We start from the raw sequence: 22,992 nt of genomic DNA on the forward strand, positions 1-22,992 counted from the left end.
TCCTCCTGCCTCAGCCTCCTGAGTCACTGGAATTACGGATGTGTGCCAACATGCCCTGCTCTGTCATTTCTTAAATGCAAACAGACCACTCACAAATTCCCTTCTCTTCTGCCTTTAGGAAGGAACATGAAGTTCCCTTGGATATCACTGAAGAAGAAGATGGGAGGGGCCATTTAAGAGAGATTATAAGTTGGAGGCTGCAAGGCTGGGGCCAGAAGGCTGGCAGTGGAAAACGCTGTTGGGCTGTGATCTCTCACTGAAAAGTTCCAAGTGCCTTTTTGCTTCCTGTAAAAGAAAGGAAGAGAAGGAGGAAACCATGTCTATAGCCCTGAAGCAGGTGTTCAACAAGGACAAGACCTTTCGGCCCAAGAGAAAATTTGAACCTGGCACACAGAGGTTTGAGCTGCACAAGCGGGCTCAGGCGTCCCTCAACTCAGGCGTGGACCTGAAGGCAGCCGTGCAGCTGCCTAGTGGGGAAGACCAGAATGACTGGGTGGCAGTGCACGTGGTGGACTTCTTCAATCGTATCAACCTCATCTATGGCACCATCTGTGAATTCTGTACCGAGCAGACCTGCCCTGTGATGTCAGGGGGCCCCAAATATGAGTATCGGTGGCAGGATGACCTTAAGTATAAGAAACCGACTGCATTGCCAGCTCCCCAGTACATGAATCTTCTTATGGATTGGATCGAGGTCCAGATCAATAATGAGGATATATTTCCAACATGTGTGGGTAAGTCCATGACCAGCTTCTCAGGCTTTATTTGTTTATTTTTTTGATACCTATCACTACCCAAGCTCAAAAAGTATGCAGAAGGGGATTCTCCCCAGCTGCCTGTGATGCTGGACAATACCCATGGCAGTATTTCCCCCAATTCTATTTTTATCTTTTCTTTTTTCTGTTTGGAGATTGAATCCAGGGGCTCTGAGTCATATCCCCAACCCTTTTTAGCTTTGGTTTTGAGATAGGGTCTCACTAAGTTGCCTAGGGCCTCACTAAATTGCAGAAGCTGGCCTTGAACTTGTGATCCTTCTGCCTCAGCCTCTCAAGTCACCGGGATTATGGCACTCACCATGATGCCCAGCTTCTCAAATTCTATCAGTCATATACCTGTAATTTTTTTTCCTCCATACCTAAGAACCTTATTGAAATTGGCACTCACCATGATGCCCAGCTTCTCAAATTCTATCAGTCATATACCTGTGATTTTTTTTCTCCATACCTAAGAACGTTATTGAAATTTTAAAAAATCATTTATGAAGCACTGTTACTTTGTGGCCCCCAGTGGTACTTGTGTCACATACTGGAGAACACTGATCCAATGTTAGATTTGATCTTATTGGCTTTCTTAGGACTAGACTCCACACTTACCCAGTTATCTTGGTAAGATTTTTGTTTCTTGATTGACTACTTAAGGTTATATTGACTCTGGTGCATTACTGGCAATATTTATCTTTTAGGATTAATAAGCTCCAGTGTAGGAATCCATGAATTGGGGAGCAAACAAATAGGGGTTCACATTTTGGGGAAATGAAGATCCTGGCATTCTGCTCCCTCTCCTATCATAGCTTATTAATTCCAAGCTGCATTGTTAACTCCAACCCTTGCAGAGCTGCTGGACCTGCCAGAACTCTTGAAATGCAAATGCTTTGGTTTGTTTTGTACTATAAGCCATGAAACTTAAGAGGAAGGACCAAACCTTCTCTGTCTCTTGTATTTCTTTCTGCTGTGGACCATTGGTGGGCTAAATTTAAAATTCAGTGTTTTATTCCTGGGGCTCAACAGGAATGAACAATACTCCACTTCCATTATCATATCTGCAGTGCCTAGTACAGTGTCCTGAAGCCTGTGGGGGCTCTCAGGAAATATTTCTGGAATGATTGAATAAATATTGTGCTATTAGAAAGCCTTCTTGAAAAGCTCTGAGATGACTGTGGCATTTTTGAAAAAAAGTACTTGAAGCACACTGTTGAAATCACTTTTGGATGGGGGGGTGTCCCCATGAGGCATGTGGAAAGTTGAGAAGGGCCACATGGAAGTAATTAAGTTTATACCAAAAAAAAAAAAATGTGTATGAATTGATTGGTGTCGTATGGTACATCTTGAAATATTCAGCACACAAACCGATTTGTCAGAATCCTTTGCTATGGCTTTTCCAATTCCCTCTTTATCTCTTGTCTCTTGTAAGCAGGAAGGAGGTGGACTCTGGTAGTGTACATAGAGGCACAGAAGGTAGGTTAAAAAAAAACTCCTCTGGGCACCTGGGAAGGATGGGAATTCCTCAGGCTCTTGTCTTTTTTGCACTTTCATTGACTGCCAGAGGCTACTTACAGTGCTGGGAGGAATTTTCCTCTTCCAGAAAACTTAGAAACAATGGGCAAAGCTCTGAGCAGAACATATGATAACAATAAAGATAGATAAATGTGCACAAAGATACCTCCTCTTTGGTCCTTCCCCTGTGCCTGCTCCTGGATACTTTGAGCTCTGGGCACTCCTTCTCCCTGGCAGCTGTGGTTACCAGATAGCATTGCTGAACAGGAATTGCAATGAAGAGCCATGTGTGTTACTTGAGAGCAAAGCAGCTTCTGGCTGTCTGCTTGGAAAACAGGGCATCATAGGAGGTTTTAGACTTTGGAGGAAATGGTTGGATGCCTTTGTGTCCCCCAGAGTCACTGACTTTGCTTTCTTTTTCTAGACATTTCCTTATTCAGTATGCTCAGGGAACAGTTTGACTCCTCTGTTTCAGTTCTATCTAGTCCGTGGTCCATAGCCCTCTGGTATTCTGAGAGCTCTTACTATGATTCGCCCACCCCACTCCCATGAAAAAATACATCTGGGAAATACTGAGTGAACTTGATTTCTTTACCACAGGACTTTTAATATGCCACTGTGCATTATGAATTTCCAAGAAGAGAATACTTTAGTATGTGGTGTTTCCTAATTTGACCCAGTATCTTTACTTTAAAAAATAGAAGAAAGATTGTCATCACCTTTTGGGGAACATTAAGCTATATAAGTTAGAGTCATCAAACTTTTATTATGTCAGAATTACTTGGGCCTTCTGTTCAAAATACAAATTCTTGATCCTTCCCCTTAACAACTAAATTAGAATCTCTTAGGTGAGACCTAAAAACCTGTATTTAAAAAAAACAAAACAGAGATTTGATAAATTGTGGTATAAAGGTATATTAAGAATTGCAATGCAAAAAAAATATGAATGTAATGCACTCTATTGTGAGAAAAAATTTAAAAATAATTAATTAAAAAAAAGAAAAAACAAAACAAAACAAAGCAAAAAACACTTGATGTGCACAGGGGAGTGAGGGAAGGGATGAGGTAGTGGGGATGGGAAGGACAGTAGAATGAGACAGACATTATTATGCCATATGCATGTATGATCATATTAGTGGTGTGACTCAGCACTTTTTTACAGTCAGAGGAATGAGAAGTTGTATTTCATTTGTATACAATGTGTCAAAATGCATTTATTGTCATGTGTAAACTAATTAGGACAACAACAAAAAAAGACTTTAGTCACTATGTTGTACTAGTGATTTCAAGAACTTATTTCTTTTAACCAACTGAAATTCTGTGTCCCTTGACAAACATCTCCCCAGCTACCCCTTCCCCAACCCCTGGTAGCACCCATTCTACTCTACTCTTACAAATTAAACTTTTTTGGATTTCATATATAAATAAGATCATATGTTATTTGTCTTTCTTAGCCTGACTTTTTTCACTTAACATAATCTCTAGGTTCATCCATAAATCACAGGATTTTCTTCCTTTCAAAGACTGAATATTATTTCATTGTGTATATATGCTACTTTTTTTTATCCATTCATCTACTGGATATATACAACTTTATGCATACACCACGGTTTTCATTATCCACTCATATACCTGTTGGCCATTTGCAAGTCTTGTTTTGAGAAAAGTCTATTCAGACAGATCCTTTGTGTATTTGTATTTATTATTGTTTTAAAAACTTTTATTTATTTATTTGGTAATGGGGATTGAATCCAGGGTACTTAACCACTGAGCCTCATCCCCAGCCCTTTTTAAAAATTTTGAGATAGGGTCTCTGCTAAGTTGCTTAGGGACTTGCTAAGTTGCTGAGGTTGGTTTTTGAACTTGGGATCCTCATACTTTGCCCTTCTTAGTTGCTGGGACTACAGACTCTTTTGTGTATTTTTAATTGAGTTCTTTCTTTCCTTTTTTTTTTTTTTTGGGGTGGTGCTGGGGATTGAACCCAGGGCCTTGTGCATGAAAGGCAAGCACTCTACCAACTGAGCTATATCCCCAGCCCTCTAATTTGGTTATTTCTGATGAGTTGTTTGAGTTCCTTATGAACCTTCAGTTTTCATAAACACACACCACTCTTCCGTTAATTGTAACCACTCAGAATTTTTGTTCTTCCCTCGGAAGCATTCAGTTTCCTATTTTGTTTTTTTCCCCATGTTCTCTCTATAACCATCCACTTCTCTGTCTAGGCAATCCTTGTGCATCCTTGGAGGCCCAGCTGAGAGCTATGTCCTCCTTTGAGGCTTTCAACTATTAGAATGTGAACTCCTTAAAATTATAGGAAACGTCCTATGCATTTGAATATCCCAGCACAAAGTCCAGTCCTCTTACCTTATAAATGATTGGATGGATAGACAGGTGGATGCAAAATAACCTTTTCAAGTCCAATATGTATATGGCACTGATGGACAAAGCAAGTGTAACACGTGTCTCTGAATCTCTTTGTCAACATTCTTGATTACTTTCTGCACCTTGTTTCTTTCTACCTTGTTTCGTTTTCTGTTTAGCTTTTCCAAGGTGAAATGTTAGGGGTTGATTAAAAAGGACCAGCATCCCCCATCACTATGAGGATATTCATCAGCATCCCACGTATCTCTGTGATTTGCTTTCAGATGTTGGTGTCTTTTGGACCTACTTTTAGGAGCCACTTTCTCTTCTACACTCCATTTCTTCCTCCCCCTGATTCTAGCCTACTTTTATTCCTTTTGATCTTTGCGCTGTCATGACTCATTATCATGGAAACCATCAAGATGTCTGTCCGGATAACGTTAAAAAGAATTCTAGGCAAACAGCAGATCTCTGGGAGGGCAAGAAACGGGGACTTCTGCTTAGAATTTTCAGCTTTCAATCTTGGGCATCTTTCTGTGTTCCTGCTTGGGGACTGGGGGTGGGGGGTCAAACTTCACTTCCTTGCCACTGTGATCCAAGGAAATGGAACCGGAAAATACCAACAGCTGTGAAGGCTTCACCCTTAGTTAGGAATTAAAGGATATAAACGGCTGTTGGTCTCTGCCATTGAAACACTAAGAAAGGCTTTCATCTGTTGCTAGATTCAAGTTTAACAAGGAGACCTGTGCTGGTCCAGAAGTCCAGCTTTCCCCGATGGGAGAATACCAAACAGATGTGGCTCCCTTGTAAACCACAGTCTCCTCCACTTTCCCTTGAACGCCTAGGGCTTCCTTTGTAAGGAACTCAACAGATGTTTCTGGGAAGTCCTTAAAACAGCGCAAACTTCAGAAGCAAGGGCTATCTCCTGGATTCTCTCTGTAACCACCTTCAGAGATAACAGCCAAGACAGAAAAACAGAAAACCACAGACATTTAAAAAAAAAAAAAATTCTGTTGCTGTCTAATTAGAATAAGTTCTGTGTTCTTGCCTCTTGCTTCCCCGTTTTTCTGTTATATAATAAGGTAATATTTTAGTTCTGAAACTCAGGGAAAAAATTGGGTAGAAAGCTTAGAACTTCTCTGACTCATTTGTTTTTTAAAAGTCTTTGAAAAGGAGGAATAAGAACACATAAAACACAATTACATAAGCTCACCCACGTCTGTGTGTGCGTGTCTGTGTTGTTGTTGTTGTTGGTTTGTTTTTTTAATAAAATGGGAGCCAGGAGTGGAGCCCCTCTTCCCTGCCTCCCCCAAATAGTCTTGTGTCAGGAAAGATCAGGGAAAAGAAGAGGGAAAGTGAATTTACCTCTATGGAGCCTGCTGAACACTAGACAGTACCTGCTACTTAGTCTTTCTTAATTCCTACAGTAGCTCAAATGGAGTAAAAATGAAGTTAACATTCTGTTTTACCACTGAGAAAGCTGACATTTAAACAAGATAAAGGGCTTTCTTACTCTTGCACTGCTACTACAGAATTTAGGAGTCAAGAGTTTGAGTTTAGTCAAAAATCTGTGCTGTCATCACACTCTACTATGGTTCATAGTGTGTATCATTATTTCACAGATCTTCCTTCAGTGGTTGGAGGCTTTTCAATGAATGGTTTTAGCTAGATGTGTAGGATGGAGAAATTTTCATTTTTTTCCCCTAGAACTTTTAAATACATGGTTATTGTTTTGGTTTTTGCTCCTCTAAAAAAATCACCACCACAATGCCTCGGGAATGTGTCCAGGTACTGTAACTTCCATGCTCCCTTCTGAGATTGGGCAGAAGATTCCTTAGCCTCATAAAAACCCATTGCTAGTCCACCATTCCCTGCTGCTACTATTCATTCATTCATTCACTCACTCACCCATTCAATGAGTGTTTGCTGTGCAGGATCAGGTCTTATTTTAGTTACCAACAGAGCAAAGCATCCAGAGTCCCTGTCTTTGAGCAGTTTGTATAATGTCCAGATGGCTGGTTGCTAAAATCACTCTGCACATTTTTCTAACATGAGTAGTTTATCCAGTGGTCAGATGCACTGTGGAAATGGCTGTATCCCTTTGGCAATCTGTCTCATGAGACCACATCTGATTTCATCCTCCTTCAAAATATTGTGGCAAGGAATGTGAGAATGTAAAAATGCCCCTAGGGATGGGCTTTTCAGACTTGGGATGGTGAAGGGTTCAGTTTATAATTAGCGTGTATGTTTTAACTTTTAAATTTTCTGCTGTGTGTCTCCCTTATATTTTTAAGTTTAGATATGAATCCACATAACTCTGGCAAGACAAAAATGTGCATTCAACAAAATGTATTTACAATATGGTAGAACTAACACTGTAGACTCATACACAGATTTGGGTTTAAGTAATTAGCTCTGCCCTTTATGAGCTGCTATGTGATGTTATCTCTAAGTTTCTATTTTTCTGATTGTTAACTAAGGATTGTAATCCTGACTTTATCATGCCATTGTAAGGATTAAATGAGACAATATGAGTGTAAACACATATCCCAGAGTTTGAGACATGAGTTACTAAAAATAAATGTATGTTAGTGTTCTCTCCTCCACCTCCAGGCATTTCTATATAACTATTAGACAAAATGCATGGAGACTACTAGACAATTTCTGAATCATATCTGCAGAATAATAAACTGTATTTTAAGACTCAATAAGATTTTACAAAAAGTATCAGACTTCCTTGCTGAATCACTCTGTGATTGGAATCACAGATTCTTCAGGTTGTCATATTTCATAGGCTTTGGAAAATTCTACTGTTTCTTTTGGGGCTAGACCAAATCCTTGCTTCAGGGATGACCACCTAAATCTTTAGGGAGACAGTCACTAGGATGGGTCTGTATTGTTGGTTTTCAAAAGACAAGAGTGCTAAATCTGCTCATGTCCAATATCAAATCAGCTAACCACAGCAGAGAGTGAGTGCAGGTTAGCTAGAGAAGTCGGGGAGTGCCCACTGGTCCCATCTAGGGCAATCTGCTTATTAAAACCAATGTTGGGTAAGGTTACTTGGATTGTAACTCTCAAAAATAGAGTAAGTGTCCTCAAACCATTACTGCCAGGAGTAGAGCCCCCTCTTCCCTGCTTCCCCCAAATAGTCTTGTGAACTGGGAAGTGTTTCCAAGGCTCTGCAAACAGGATTTGCTTTTGGAATCTGGTAAATTGTTTGGTTCCTAGGAATTTACTAGTTGGGAGGGCATAAAAGGAAATTTGCCACTTTCTGAATTCATACTATCTTAACATTTTATGTATGGTACATCATTTAACCTGTAAAACAAGTTCATCAGGCAGTAGTAGTATGATTTCCATTTCACAGACCAGAAAAGTGAGACTCAAAAATATAACTTGCCGAGGATCACACAGGCAGCACAGAGAACACAGCTGGGCTCCAAAGCCCTGTTCTCACTACACCAACCTCTCAAGTCCTTGGTGTTCTTACCCCAGAGTAAGCATTGCCCTTGGGTTTCCCCTGACTACCACCTCAGTTGTTGAATCCTCTCTAAAGAACATCCTAAGAGAAAACCAGCAGTCACAGGAGGGCCTTGCAACAGGCTCCTACATTTGATGCAAATTACTGCAGGTGGGAAGTCTAAGACTCTGTGCCTTTCAAGAACTTGCCTCTTCTAAAATCTGGAACTACCCAAGTTTGTTCAGTTGGTTATTTGTGGAGAACATGCAGAGACAGCTGAATCTACTCCCCTCCCCCAAGCCTTCACTACTGCCACTAGAGAATTGATGGTGCTTTGTGGAGGGTCACAACTCTACCCTTATATTGCGACCCGATACTTTAGTGACTTGGTGGCTGAGTTAATGAGGACAGTGTTAAATAACCATCCCTTCTCAACAAATCCCAAGAGATACCTCTGGAAAGAGCCTCCAATATGCTAAGAAGCAGAGCAAAAGACAGTGGAGACAGAGGCTTGAAGACAGTTCTGTAAGTTAAGGCTAATCACTTGCTGTCCCGACTTGCTCTGGGTTCTCCATTACCTGTGCAATGTAATTTTAATGGGCCATATCTCAGGTGACAAGTTGTTACATCTCAGCACCAGCTGGGAAGGGAAATTGGGACATGTGATATTCAGTGGAGGCCAGCGATTAAAAAAAAAGGCCATAATTGAGTAGGGAAGGGGGCATCTGCTGCTCCATTAGTGGCTGGTCACTTGTAGCCATGGCATCAACAAAGGCTGAGCCCTGCAAGCTAGTGGTGCTTGGGGAGGCAGGCCAGCTCAGCACCAAGTGTGAAGGGACATAGCAGCAGGGCCCTGACCCCAGAGGCCTTCTCTCTGCTCCCCACCAGTGCCCTGCCTCCCCTTTGGATTGACAGAGTACCTTTGTAGGCCTAGAGAGGTCTTACCTGTAGAGGCCTCTGCAGAGGAAACCATTCTTTAAAACTTCATGCTAATTTAAAATTCTAATTGATAATTCTATCCATATTTCCCCTCACATAATCAAGTTTTCCCCTTCAGTCTTCTAGTGAAAGGGATGATCTGGGAAGACAAGCCAGTTTGGGAAGGGAGGAGGGGTGGTTAAAGGGAATAGGCATAATAGTCCCTGTAAGACCTGAGTGTGATCCTAGTCATCAACTTTTATTAGCAAATGTTCAGTCTCTCTGAGCCTGTTTCCTTGTCTGCAAATGCATTGGAAAGTACATACTTGGTGGGACTGTTGAGAGTATTAAATATCATGCTACATGTAGAACACCTGGCACAATGTTGGGACATAGAGTGGCTAAGGTTGAAATGTTAGTTTCCTACATACCACACAGTCTCAGTGTGATGAAGTAGACTCAACAGATGAACGGAACTGAGAAAGGAAGGAACCTCGGGGGAAATTCATAACTAGATCAAGCCTTTGCGCATGCAGTTGATCATTCATGTTCCCCTCGTCTTTTGCTCTATCTTGTGGAACCAATGGAAGGAACAGAAACATCGCAGGGATGAGACTGATTTCCCCTGGCATTGACAGCTAGAAGCAGGAAGGGGTGCATAATAGAACTGGAGAGGACATTTCATGTGTGCAGCAAATGTGGCCTACACAAAGCCACTTTCACTTCTTGTTTTTGCTATAGGCGGCAGGACCCTGCTTGACACTGTAGAAAGTAGTTGCTATTGTGCCAATATAAATTAACTGATGCCACTGTATAATGTATATTAAAGAACAAATGTATTCCTGAAAGTCCTGAGGTGGCTGCCTTATTGTGTCACTTGGCCAGTATTTTTAGTTCTCAGGTAAAGTTTTATATTGAAAGAAAGCTTGGCAAAGAATCCTTTTATTATGTGCACACATCTTATAGTGATACATTTAATGGATCCTTTAGAAATTAAGATGCCTTCTCAGGAGACAAACTGATGTCTTAGCTATTTCTAAGGGGAAAAAAATGTTCTTCGAGGAAACAATAGGCTTTTAGTGATTCCCATCACGCTGCCCAGGTCACCAGCACTGGAGAGCAGTGATGATTTAAGGGAGAAGCTCCAGGCAATAATTGGATGTTGGTTTATTGCCCACTTCCTGTGTCACATCCCCTGGCAACCTGCAGGCAATGACAGGCTCCCACCTGGCTTCTGGTCTAGCTGAAGTGATGGAGCCCTAATGCCTAATGGGACAGCACAAATTGGCCTCAGCACTGGGGGATCACTAACCCTTCCCTCAACATCACTGTGATTGCCTGGCCCAGCCAGGGAACCTGCCATAGCCACCTGCAGCAGAAGGAAGAGCGTTGTTGAATATTGGAGATTCACTGTTATGGCCATCAGATATGTGGCCATCCCATAGTGGGGAAAAAGAGCTTACCACTAAGGCCAGCTATCTTCCATGTCTCAGAAGAGAAATGTGAACAAATATGTCAACAATTGGTCCCAGGTCCCAGGACACATCTGAGGGCAGTAAGCTATCGAAGCATGTGGAATAATGACCCACTTGAATTCTGTGTTCCAGAATTAGTGTCAAGGTTAAGGGCTCATGTTCAGTTCTGATTTAGATCTTCTCCTTTCCCTGTGGGCTATGTAAACTTGGTGATCCCTGGACCTCTCCGAGACTCTCTCCTTATCTGAAAAGTGGGTAAGAATAATAAAACCTTCTTTGTAAGGTCACGAGAATTAAGTGACATCATGCAAGTCAAGCACTTGGCCTGTTCTTGTTAAGTGCTGAATAAATTTTAGCTTAATTTCCTTTTCACGGTGACATAAAAAGAGAAGACCTCTGATTTATTGTACTTTATACTCCCTGGTTTTATAGAATTTTACGTAAAGTATCCTATGTCCATTTATCTCTCGATTGAAGTAAAAATTAAGAAAAGCCATAGATAACGTCAGTTACTATAATCATGGAAAGAATTTTTTCCACATCCATTAGGCTATCAATTAATCAAAACTTGAATATCAGCTGAATAGATTCCATAGATTCCATTTTTTGTGTGTAAGGCAGTAATTTCAAAGTTCAAAAAATACAGTTATATTTTAACTAATGTTAATTACCTATTTTGGGGGTGAGCACTGTGTTCGCCCCCAAATATGTATATATTTTTTTCTAATCCACATAGTATCCCTGATTGACTATTATTATTGCTAATCCTATTTTCAAATAAGGAAACAGTACATTTTTACTCCCAAAGTCACCTGTATAGTAGGTGGTTGATCCAGGCTTAGCATCCAGACTTGCCTAACTACAAACCTATAGAGCTTTTTGTTAAGCTACCTTCAGTGAAATTACGACGTTTCCCCCTTCCAAAAACAGAATAACTTAAAAACAAATAAGATAAAAGCAATGTCTATAACTCCTAATTTTCTTAAAATGATAGAGATTAAGTAGGGATAAAACATTTCTTTTCAAGTTGAAAAATTTAGATTGGCTTTTTCATATATGTTTCTATTTAAAGTTCCAATGTGCTTGTGAAACATACCTTCATGATTACCTTGAAAGAGTTCGTCTCCTTTCTTCCCAGTACATTTACAGGATGGAGGAAAAAAAGTAGGTTTATGTGGGATATTTTATATTTTCTTTTTTTTTCTTCCCTACTCCTCAACTTGAGGATGAGTGAAGTAAATGGCAGATATTTCCGTTTACTGGAAACTGAATCGAATCACTAGGGGCATGAGATTAGTACAATGGCTGTGTTCTCTCAGAATATTCTTTCATGGGACGACATGAGGGGAAATGCTGTGTTTGATTAGTGATTATGCAGAAGTGCAAAAAAAGAATGTGTTTCATACGTATGCTACTCCTCTTTTAATTATTTAAAGTTGACCATTGACAACTCAATGGAAGAGACCAGACATGCATACATTGGTACCCTGAAGTCCAATCTAGTGCCAATGCTAATGAAATTCTGGGCATGGTCAGGAAGTGTCCTAAAAGCAAACTAAATTGTCACCGTCTTATCAAAAACCCTGGTGGTTGTTCTTGAAGTCTGAGTGCCTGGCTTTTGAGTCAACTCAGAAGAGTGTATAAGAGTAGAAGGTGGTCCAGAGAGTGGCCTCTCTAATGATGAAGGCACTGAAGAGTTGGGGTGCCTGTTTGGATTAACTTGAATTCCTCAGAAAGAGAAAATAAAAGATGAAATCTGTAAAATCACAGATGTAGTTGATTTTTCTCCCCTGTTAATTCCTCAATATATTTTTTTTTAAACCACTGAACTACATCCCCCAGTCCTTTTCATTTTTTGAGATGGTGTCTTGCTGAGAATCTCATCATTTTGCTAAGACTGGCCTTGAATGTTCAATCCTCCTGCCTCAGCCTCCCAGTCGCTGGGATTCCAGTCATGTGCCAGCACATCCAACTATAACACACCATTTAATGCTTGAAGAGCTTCAGTATTAGAATGATAAAAGAAAGAGAGAAATGGTTTATGTAGATATGGACGCTTAGGAACTTGGTATTTCCAGAGTGGCGCAGGCTAAAATAATAGGAAGATGGATGATTGATCATTTTAGATAGCAATAAATTCTTCCAAGACAACATGGACAAAGGGACTTGAATTGCTGTAAAGTTCAGATGAGAGAGATTTAGAACAGTGGTTCTCAAAACTCTTTTGGTCTCAGAACCTCTTCCTACTCTTAAAAATTATCGAAAATCCCAGAGATCTTTTGTTTATGTGGGTTATATGTATTAGTAACTATCATATTAGAAATTAAACTTAGGACATTTTAGAAATATTAATTAACTCATTAAAAATAATAAACTTAATATATATGTAACAAATAATATCTTTAAATGAAAAATAATTGTATTTCCCAAAACAAAGTAAATTTTTTGAGGAAGAAGAGTGGCATTATATTACCTTTTACAAGTCTCTTTAACTTGTGATTTTCTAGTAGACTAAGGGATTCTCACATCTGCTTCTGCACAACAGTGGATTCTGATATGTTGTTTTGCTTCAAGTTCAGGCTCACACAGACATGTAGCTGGAAAGGGGAGGACTCTGTGTACCTCTGAAAGGAACCCCAGGGATTCATAGCTATGTAACAATGGATGTTGTGAAGAAACCCGTGACCTCCTTGACCCAGAGAGAAAGCTCTCCTGAACTTGAATACTTGTTGCCAAGAGGACTCCCAAGGATCCGTACATGCTTGGAAGACCCCTGCTATAGATAAAGCAATTGCGGAGGCAGTCCTCTGCACGCAGTATGCACTTGGCAATGTTGATTGAATAAATACAAATTGAGGTTGCATTGAGAATTTCACAGTATGTCTCTGGTTAAAGGTACATCATAGTATCATAGGAATATAAACCTCTTAGAAAGCAAGGTTCAGAGGGCCCATTGATTAGTAGGACATATGCTTTGTGGTATTTATCCAGGAGAGCTGATGACTTTTCCCTAGTCACTGCGGTGTCCCTATCACACACTCTTGGGGGACCACAAAAAGAAAGATGCTAATTGGTCTCTGAAAAAAAAAAAAAAAAGTTAGCTCTCTGATTTCTTCAGCACTACATTCACACTGATCTAATGAACTAATTCAGACTAGACATTTAACTGGTGGTACTTCATGTGCATGTAGGAAGTATTATAAAATTTGAATGGCATTGATATAATTATTGTCTCATACATTACATTAGAATGTCATTAGAGACTACCTCTCTTACCTACCTTGCAAATTGTATACAACAGCTATTGAAGTTCAGGAGGGCTTTCTGTCTGAGTCAGAGAGGTCATGAGTTTCTTTCCATCATCAAATGATGTGGATTTTTATAGAATGCCAAGCATTATCCAGGATTTTATTAATATTATAAAGTAGTTATTATGGAAAATAAATTGAATTAATGATTTAGAAAGCACAGTACTTGCTCTTTTGGATTATCTGGGACCCTGCCCTTTCCATAGATAATTCAATTCAGCATTAACTGAATTTAATAATAGACGGTACCATGAGGGAGACAGCCATTGGTTAGCATAAGCCAGACATGGCTGCATTGCTTCACCCTGCAGAGGAGCAGCTCTGAGTTATCCTCTGTGGACAGACTAGTTTCTGAATGGGGTTTAGAAAATATTTTATGCCCCAAGAAATGTGATTTCAGTGTTCGTGTCAGAGGCCAATCTCATACTTGCCTTGCTAAGCAGGTTATGCCCTATCTAGCTTTCATTTTATGCAGACACTAAAATAATGGTGTCTCCCATTCATTGAGTTTCTACTGTAGATTAGACACATTTCATTGCTCATTACTTTTCATGACAATCTTTTAAAAAAGGTGGGCTTTGCCTATTTTCCAGATAAGGGGAATGAGGCTCAGAGAGGTGACATGGTCACACAAGTCACACCGTGTGCTGAGACCTGCTGGTGTTTCTGACTCCTTTGTGTTTTTTTCCCGCTATGCCAGGAGCATCTGTGAGATGAGCATTCTTGGCACGTACTTGCATGCCTTTGCATAATCTACAAACATAAATACATTCAAAGACTGCTTGAGAGGGGGATGCAAAGTGAAGGATGAAAAATGAAAGGATAATTTGAAGGAGCAGAATGTTTAGCTCCTCGATGACATTAAGGCATGAGGCCCTGACAGAAGAGATACTACATAGATAAGAGGTTTCAACTCATGGCTTTGATAATTTCTCCTTGTATCTGGAATATGTGGAGTTTGACTCAAGGCCTTTTGAAACTAGGAAGACCTATGTCAGTTGTCTGAACCTACCATTAATAAGATGAGACAGATGTTTCAATAATTTTTTTGTGTGTGCTGAGGGTTGATTGTATGAGTGTCTTTTAAAGATAAAAGTCTCCTGGCTAGGAAGAAAGGGAAGTGGGGGGCGGGGGAGAAGATGAAGGTATGCCAACTTGCTACACGTTATGCCCTATAGTTTCACAGCTAACAAATGAGAGAACCGATATAATTTGGTGCTTGCAACTTTTAATATTCAACCCAGAGTATGGATTCTGACTATCTGTCTGCTTTTCATTTTTACTTCCTAGTCTGTTGACCCTCTTTCCTGCTCTTTAACACCAGGATCTCTGGGATGATTCCCTGGCTGTACTTATCAGTCTAGGATGACACGTGGGCTGACTGGACTTGATGTTATTTCAGGTGCCACAGGTGTGCATTTCATCTCCGACAGCCCCTTGTCACCCCACCCCCCATGTCGTGCTATACAGCAGCTGGCCTTTGAGGAAGGGCCCCTGTGGCACTCTGTTGGCCCAGGGGAAATGTGACCAACACCGGCGGCTCAGGGTTTTCAGATAAAGTATCATAGCCTTTTCCAGGACAATCTGACAAGAAGACATTGTCAAAGTGAACTTTTCTTTTTTAGTCTTTTAAAAATAATTATTAATAATGTATATTAATTGAACAAATTAGTGGATTTCACTGACATTTCCATACCTGCATATGTTGTGCTTTGGTCATGTACCCTCCCTTCTATTTTCTCTTGCCTGCCCCCACCCACTCCCCACTTCTCTAATAGTTCCCAGATCTTTTTTTTTTTTTTTTTTTTTTTTTTTTTAAATTTTAGTTTTCACATATGGGAGAAAACTAGGGCTGCTTATCCTTCTATATCTGGCTTATTCACTTGATAGGAGGTCTTCCAGTTGCATCTATTTTCCTGCAAATGACAGGATTTCATTCTTTATGGCTGAATAATTCTCCATTGTGATAGAAATCATATTCATTCATCTGTTGACAGGCACCTAAGCTGATTCCATATATTGACTATTATGAATAGTATGCAGTTATTTTTTTTTGTATGCTGACTTCATTTCCTTCAGAAAAATACCCAGAAGCAGTATAGCTAGATCTTTTGTAGTTCTAATTTTTCGTTTTCTGAGGAAACTTCATACTATTCAAAGTGAACTTTTAAAGTTACCCAACAAATAGACCCACTAGATCTATTTAAGTTCTGCCCAGTTTTTCCATAATGGAGTCCTACCCCTGATATCCAGACCAATGGTAGAGTCCCCCTTCCTTAATGCCAATCCTTTCCATGCAGAACATTGGCCAATCTCTAATTCCCTTGCCAGTACCTAGTCCTCTTGCCCCAGCATTCTGCCTAGCCGGTAGGGCTCCCTCAGTTGCTGCCTACTGAGATTGCACCAAGCACCTTCCTTATCCTCTTGGATCTACAGGGGTCTAGAACTTCCTTCCACTGAAGGGACCTCTACTTTCTATTCAGAAACAGCAGTTCTGAAGTCAGCCACAGCCAGTGGTGCAAGCCTATAATCCCTGTGACTCTAGAGACTGAGGCAAGAGGATGGTAAGTTGGAGGCCAGCCTTAGCAACTCAGAAAGACCCTGTCTTAAAATAAAAAAACAATAATTTTTAAAAAGGGCTAAGATGTAACTCAGTGATAAAGCACTTACGGATTCAATTCTCAGTACCAAAAAAAAAAAAAAAAAAAGTTTTAAAGTCAGCCACAGCATTGGGTGGGCACAGCACTCTCAACAGGAACTTAGAACTCTCTACAAGTTCTCTTCTGGCTGCTAGTGCCTGAATTTCCTGGAGGACTTTTTCTAAAGTTAATACTCTTTTGCTGAAGTGGAAGCAGCCGTATGGGGGAGTAAGTAAAACTGCCGTTGCCTTTTTCCTTAAAGGAATTCTCAGAGCTGGGCATGGTGGTACACGCATGTAACCCCAACCACTCAGGAGGCTAAGACAGGAGGCTCTTGCATTTGAGGTCAGCCTGGCAATGTGACAAGGGCCTGACTCAAAAAACAATAACAAAGAATTCTCACTGTTTTTTGATTATTTACTGTGGCTGCTGCCTGTGAATCCAGCTTCTGCAAGGTAAACTAGTTGTATCTGTCTTAATAGTGTTACAACTAAATAGAAGAAGGAAAAAATGGAGAGGGGTCCCTATTCATCCACTTCAGCAGCCCTTCTTAATTTGAGAAATAGTAACTTGGTATCACTGTTTCCATAGCTCCTGGATGTGTTTTTGTTATCAATAGGAGTCAGCAAAGTCATTATCCCATGCTTTAAGAAGGGTCCAGTCTAAAAATACCACAGCATGTTTCTTTAATGACATGATAAAAAACTGAAGCCTTTTTCTTTCCTTGGAGATAAGCCGTGGCAAGTGTAAGACAGGCAGATGTGTCCCTGAGGACGACTCTCACGTCACTATGTAGCTCACTGCTCATAAATAATGAGCTTGACAAATGTAAGATGCATCAGTGAGTTTCAAAAGGCAGAGCTCGGATGACCATGTTCTGCCGTTGGTAGTAGTTGAAGGCAGTTGTTTAAGTTGAAGACTTAAAAATTACCAAAAGGACTGGAGTATATGAAAAACTTTATATAATAGCGGAGGGGAAGTAAAATATTTTGAATATCAGATCTCTTTTTACTTTTTCCTTTAGTTATCTTTGACTTTCTAAGAGATCTTAGTGCCAACAGGGGCATAACTCTTCAGCCTGTTCCAAACATAGCAAATAATTATTTTCTTTGAAACCACAGATCATATTACTACTCTGCTAAAATAAAATAAATAAATAAATACAACCAAAAAACCAACTCAATATCTTTCCACTGCAACAAGAATAAAATCCTAAATCCTTACCATGGCCTCCTGGACCTCTTCCTGAGCAACTCCCTGGCTATTTCTCTGACCTTCTCTTGCTTTTTTTTGCCCCTGCCCATCAGATTCTAGCCACCCCAGCCTTCTTTATGCTTCTCACTCCCTCTGCACCAAATTAGTTCTTCCTCCCACTCCTTACCCCCAAGCCTTTGTACTTCTGTCCCTTAGGTCTGTAACACTTGGCCCTGGATTTATATGTAGCTGGTTTCTTGATAATTCAGGTCTCAGCTCAAATTTCCCTTCCTTGGAGAGAACTTCTTTAAACATTCAATATAATGTAATTTAAATCCCTTTACTTTATTAGATAATTGGTCTAATTTCCTTTTATTTCTTCTTCTTTTTTTTTTCCCCTCTTTCTTTTATCCTCAGTGCTGGAATTCAAACCCAAAGCCTTACACACATTAGCCAAGTGTTCTACCACCAGAGCGTACTCCCATCCCTTAATTTTCTTCTAGTTTTTCGCTCTGAAATTGTTTGGCACTTTTATTCATTTGTACTAATTGCAACAGAGATAAGAGGACAAATAACTTCTTATTAAAAGTCAAATAATAAAATGAAAATTGTCATAATAAATCTGAAATATTATTTTTTTCTGCAAACATGCTAGCTTGGAAGCAGTTGTCCAACTCAATATGTATTTACTTACAATGTGTCCAGTACAGTGGTTACTTCAGAAGGCCGTTCAATCGGTCAGCAGATATTTATTAAATGTTTCATATACCCTTCTCCTCATGAAACTTAAAACCAAGTAGTGGAGTGAGATAATTTAAAGGATGGAAGCTCCATGAATATAGGGGTCCCTCTTGTTCATTGTTGCAAACTCAGGCCTCAAGTAGGGGCTGGCACATGCAAGTGCTTGGTACAAAGTGATGAAGGAACAGGTGAAATAAATAGTGACAAGTGTGAAAAGTTTAGTACACACACACACACAGACACACACACACACACAAAGTCTTTAACAGGGTGCCTCAGAAGTAATATTTAAGGTAAGATGGAAGGGTGAGTGGGATGCGGTAGGGTGGAATGGAGGAGTTCTGGGCAGAGGGACAGAACCATAGGGGCAAAGGCCCTGAGGTGAGCAAAGTGAGCATCCCTAAAAACTAACAGAAGACAAATGTGAGCGATATGTAAGGAGCTTACAAAGATAGAAGGGTCTTGGAGACCTTGCAAGAGAGTATGGTTGTTCTCTGGAGACTTTATGCCTCTAAGAGCATGAGTGAGTGATAAGACTTGAGTGTTAAAAGGATTGGTCTGGACCCAGATTGGAGAAGGGCAAGGTAGGGGAAACATAATTTTCTCCTTACCTTTTATAGTTGCTAAAAGGGAATCCCTGTAACAACAACAAAGACTAGTGCTGGGTGCTGGGGCACATACCTGTATATAATCCTAGCTACTTGGGAGGCTGAGGCAGGAGGATCACAGTTCAAGGTCAGCTGAGGCAACTTGGTGAGACCATGTCTCAAAATAAAAATTTTAAAATGAGCTGGGATTTTAGTTCAGTGTAAGGCCTTTGGTACAATCCCTAGTACTGCAATAGCAAAAAACCAAATTAACCAAAGGAAATAAAACTGAAGTTTATTAACATGTATATCACATGCTATGTATGGGAGAAAACCTGGGGAAAGGAATAAATCTCTATAGTAAATTTCAAAGAAAAAGAGTTTAAAGTCCAAGTTTAAATACTGTCATTTGTTGAAACAAAGAATAAAAGGATGTTGGGAACCCTGGTGATAGGAGGTGGCCAGAAAAAGCAGGGAAAATAAGGGTGTGTTATTCTGCTTTGCATTGCTATGACCAAAATAATTCAAAAGAACAACCTGGAGAAGGAAAAGTTTATTTGGGCTTTATTAGAGGTTCTGTCCAGGGTCACTGGTGCTGTTGCTCTGGACCCAAGGTGAGGCAGAACATTCTGGCAGCAAATCCTGGTAGAGGAAAGCTGTCAGCTTGTATCTGTCAGGAAGCAGGAGGAGTTGGGGGTGGGGGTGGGGAGGGAGGGAGAGAGAGAGAGGGAGAGGGAACACAGGTGCGGGGGAGGGGTGAGATATAATCCCTAAACCATGTCCCCAGTGACCCATCTCCTCCAGTCATGTTGCATGAGCCTACATTTACCATCCAGTTAGTCCACTCAAATGATTAATCCAGCATAGATTAACCTACCGATTAGATTACAGCTCTCATAATCTCATCACTTGGCCTCTGAACATTCCTGCATTAGCATAAGAGCTTTCGGAGGAACACCTCATATTCAAACCATAACAAACCAGGACTCATTATGCAGATATTAGTCCATGCACCCCCCATTCAGCCCTCCCTTTCTTCCTGGTACAGAGGAGACCCCCTTACAAATGGCATTTCCTTTGTAGATGTGAATTTCTCTTTTGAAAAGCTGACTTTAGAGAACTCTTATGTTTGCAGTTTCTCCAAATAATCATCTTGAAACAATATGTCAAAGAGGCGTATTTTGGGGGGATCTGATCTACACTCGTATTTGGGGATATATTGGGATCTATGAGTGTAGGTGATAGGTGGTGGCCAGATCACGGCAGTGATCTAGATAGGAGATGGTGAGCACCTGGAGAGAATCAGTGGGTCAGAGAGGCTTCAGGAGATGAGTTGGTGAGGAATATATGAAGTAAGTAGGTACCAGGAGGAATAAAGGGCAACTCCGAGGTGTCCACCTGGAGCAACTGAGCAATCATTTTCCTGAGGCTAAAGATCTTAGAGGAAAGGTTAGTAGCGGGTAAAAAGTTTGAATGAGTTGAGTTTGAGGTGCTCCTAAGATACCTATGGAAAAATACTGACCAGGCCGGTAGATATACAATATGTACCTGAGCTGTCCGTATATACAGGCCCAGGTAAAAGCTCTCGGCTACACCATGTAAGTGGTGCTAAAGTCCTGGGGTTGCTGAGATCACATCAGTGGGTAATTTAATAAATAAAGGGCAAAAGCCAAGGACAGAGCTCTGGGTGACACATTTAATGAGGATAGAGAAGGGGGAATCATTGGAGTTTGAAGAGGAGTCGGAGGAGGAAAACCAGGAAAGAATGGTGTCCCCATGAGCAGAGGGAAGAGTTTGCTGCCCAGAAGAAGGTGTTGAAAGGTTAAGTAACATGAGGACAGAAAAGACAAACGCATGGTAGTAAACACAGAGAAAGGGACGAGGAACAGTCTAGAGGAGGCAAAACGTGTATCAGGCAGCATTTGTCTTCCCAAAGACCTTCTGGTCTACTTCAGTGCCTAACAGAGCCCCACAGTACCTCCCCTTCCCAGTTCCAAAGCAGAGGATGTTATTCTGTAGGAGAAGGCGCAAAACATAAGGGTACCACATCTTCACAGAAGGTGAACTGCACTCAGGGTCTTGACTTTCCAGTTGTTTCCTTTCCCTCATGATGCTGGGCAGTGTTTCCTGCTCTTGTTTCTTTCCAACAGACTGCCTAGGTTGAGCTTCTGTTGGTTCAAGTGCTTTGCTCTTTGCTTCAACCAAAAGAGTGTTGGGTTTGCCAAGAACTCTTTGACTCGCAGAGAAAAGACTGTCTGACCTCTGCAGGCTGCATGAAGGTCAACCTTGGCAGTGATTCAGTGGCTTAGCAGGTTTACTGCTATAGCCTGCAACTCTGAACCCATAAATTAAGAACCTCGTGCACCTTCAACATGCACGGAAAAGCTTTGTTCTCGTCTATAAATCACAGGAATTCTGAAGGCCTTGACAATTCACAGTACAACCTCCCTTCGTTGTTCTGCTTCCAGGAATTTTTTTCAGACTTGATTAACTGGAAGGGTGGAGATAGTGCTTTGGAGGCTCCTTTAGTATCCTTGGCTCTATGAAAACCATAGAGAAATACTTCTATTTTTAAGGTAGAAGGCACCAAATCCGTCTAGCTCGAGACCTTTTGCAACTCTGATTTTTGTGAGGGATTTGCACCCTATATCCACTGAATACCCAGCAGTGATTTCATTCTATCCATGTGGCTTGATTCCTGGCTGCCTCTCAGTTTAAAACTTACTTACTGCTTAAGATGGGTGATGGGAACAGCTAGAGTATGGGACAGATGTAGGTGGGAAATATGTTTGGAGCTAGAAAAGAGGGGAGAAAGGGAACACAACTTCTGATTTAAAACTTTGGGGATTCCCTGGTTGAAAATCAGCAAATCTGATTAGTAAAAAAAGGAAAAATGTTGACTTTCTTAAAAGAGAGTATTCTCAGAGAACAGGAAAAGATGTCCCTAAATCTAATCTTTAGCATTATTGTCTGTCTTCCAGATAAACTGACAATTCCATGTAATTGGGGAATATTTTTTTGTGTGTTTTCACCAAAAGCGGGGAAACAATTTCCTTTCTCTTCTTCATCCTTGGAGCCTAACTCTCTTCATCCTTCTGCCCCGACAACATACACACACACACACACACACACACACACGGGTATAGAATCAAGAAGAGAGCAAAGCAAGCATATCCTTCAGGACACTGGAGAACTTAGAATTAAACCCCACGTCTATTTAAAAATTAAGAATGCTGTATTTACCCAATGCCATTTTTGGATAGGAAGGGATGCGACTAGAAGACTTCTAAGGTTCTCTCAAGTGCTAACATTCCATTATGGGAAAGGATCCTCAATTAAGGTCCCTATTCTGAGAGTAAGAAAAGGTTGGGGGTGGTGTGCAACCCTAGGGGAGATTCATTTCAATTCAGAAGAGACATATGGAATGCCTGCCATGCCCTGGGCATGGGGGAAGCATTGCAGGACATAGAAAGAACAACAAAAATGTTCCCTTAAAGCAGTTTGGAGATTCCTCAGGGAACAGGGAATGGCACTACCATGTGACCCAGCTGTTCCACTCCTCCTTTTATATCTAAAGGACTTAAAATCAACATACTACAGTGATGCAGCCACATCAATGTTTATAGCAGCTCAATTCACAATAGCTAAACTATGGAACCAACCTAGATGCCCTTCAACAGAAAAATGGATAAAGAAAATGTGGTACATATACACAATGGAATATTGCTCAGCCTTAAAGAAGAATGAAATTATGGTATTTGCAGGTAAATGAATGGAACTAGAGAATATCATGCTAAGTGAAATAAGCCAATCCCCCCAAAACAAAAGCCGAATGTTTTCTCTGATAATCAGATGCTGATTCATAGTAGGGGGGTGGGGTTGGGGATGAAGGAACTTTGGAGTGAGGGGAGGGGTGGGCAGTGGAGATGGGAAGGTAGAATGAGACAGACATTATTACATATATACATGTATGATTACATTACTGGTGTGACTCAGCACCATGTACAGCCAGAGGAATGAGAAGTTATGCTCCATA

The 22,992-nt window shown here is 40.6% G+C and overlaps 1 protein-coding gene and 1 non-coding gene across 3 annotated transcripts in view; one reads left to right on the forward strand and one right to left on the reverse strand.

The window, feature by feature from the left end:
* The window catches only part of Mob3b (MOB kinase activator 3B), a 185,925-nt gene that overhangs the window by 66,745 nt on the left and 96,188 nt on the right, over positions 1-22,992 (forward strand). For both annotated transcript variants that reach the window (XM_076845927.2, XM_076845928.2), the window contains exon 2: positions 119-734. In XM_076845927.2, coding sequence (XP_076702042.1) covers positions 317-734 — 418 coding nt within the window. In that variant the 5' untranslated portion in view covers positions 119-316. The remainder of the gene's footprint in view (positions 1-118; positions 735-22,992) is intronic.
* Trnae-uuc (transfer RNA glutamic acid (anticodon UUC)) lies at positions 4,234-4,306 on the reverse strand. The gene has a single exon. It is a non-coding gene; the product is annotated as a tRNA-Glu (tRNA).

This window comes from Callospermophilus lateralis, chromosome 2, assembly GCF_048772815.1.
Source record: "Callospermophilus lateralis isolate mCalLat2 chromosome 2, mCalLat2.hap1, whole genome shotgun sequence".
Taxonomy (NCBI): Eukaryota; Metazoa; Chordata; class Mammalia; order Rodentia; family Sciuridae; genus Callospermophilus; species Callospermophilus lateralis.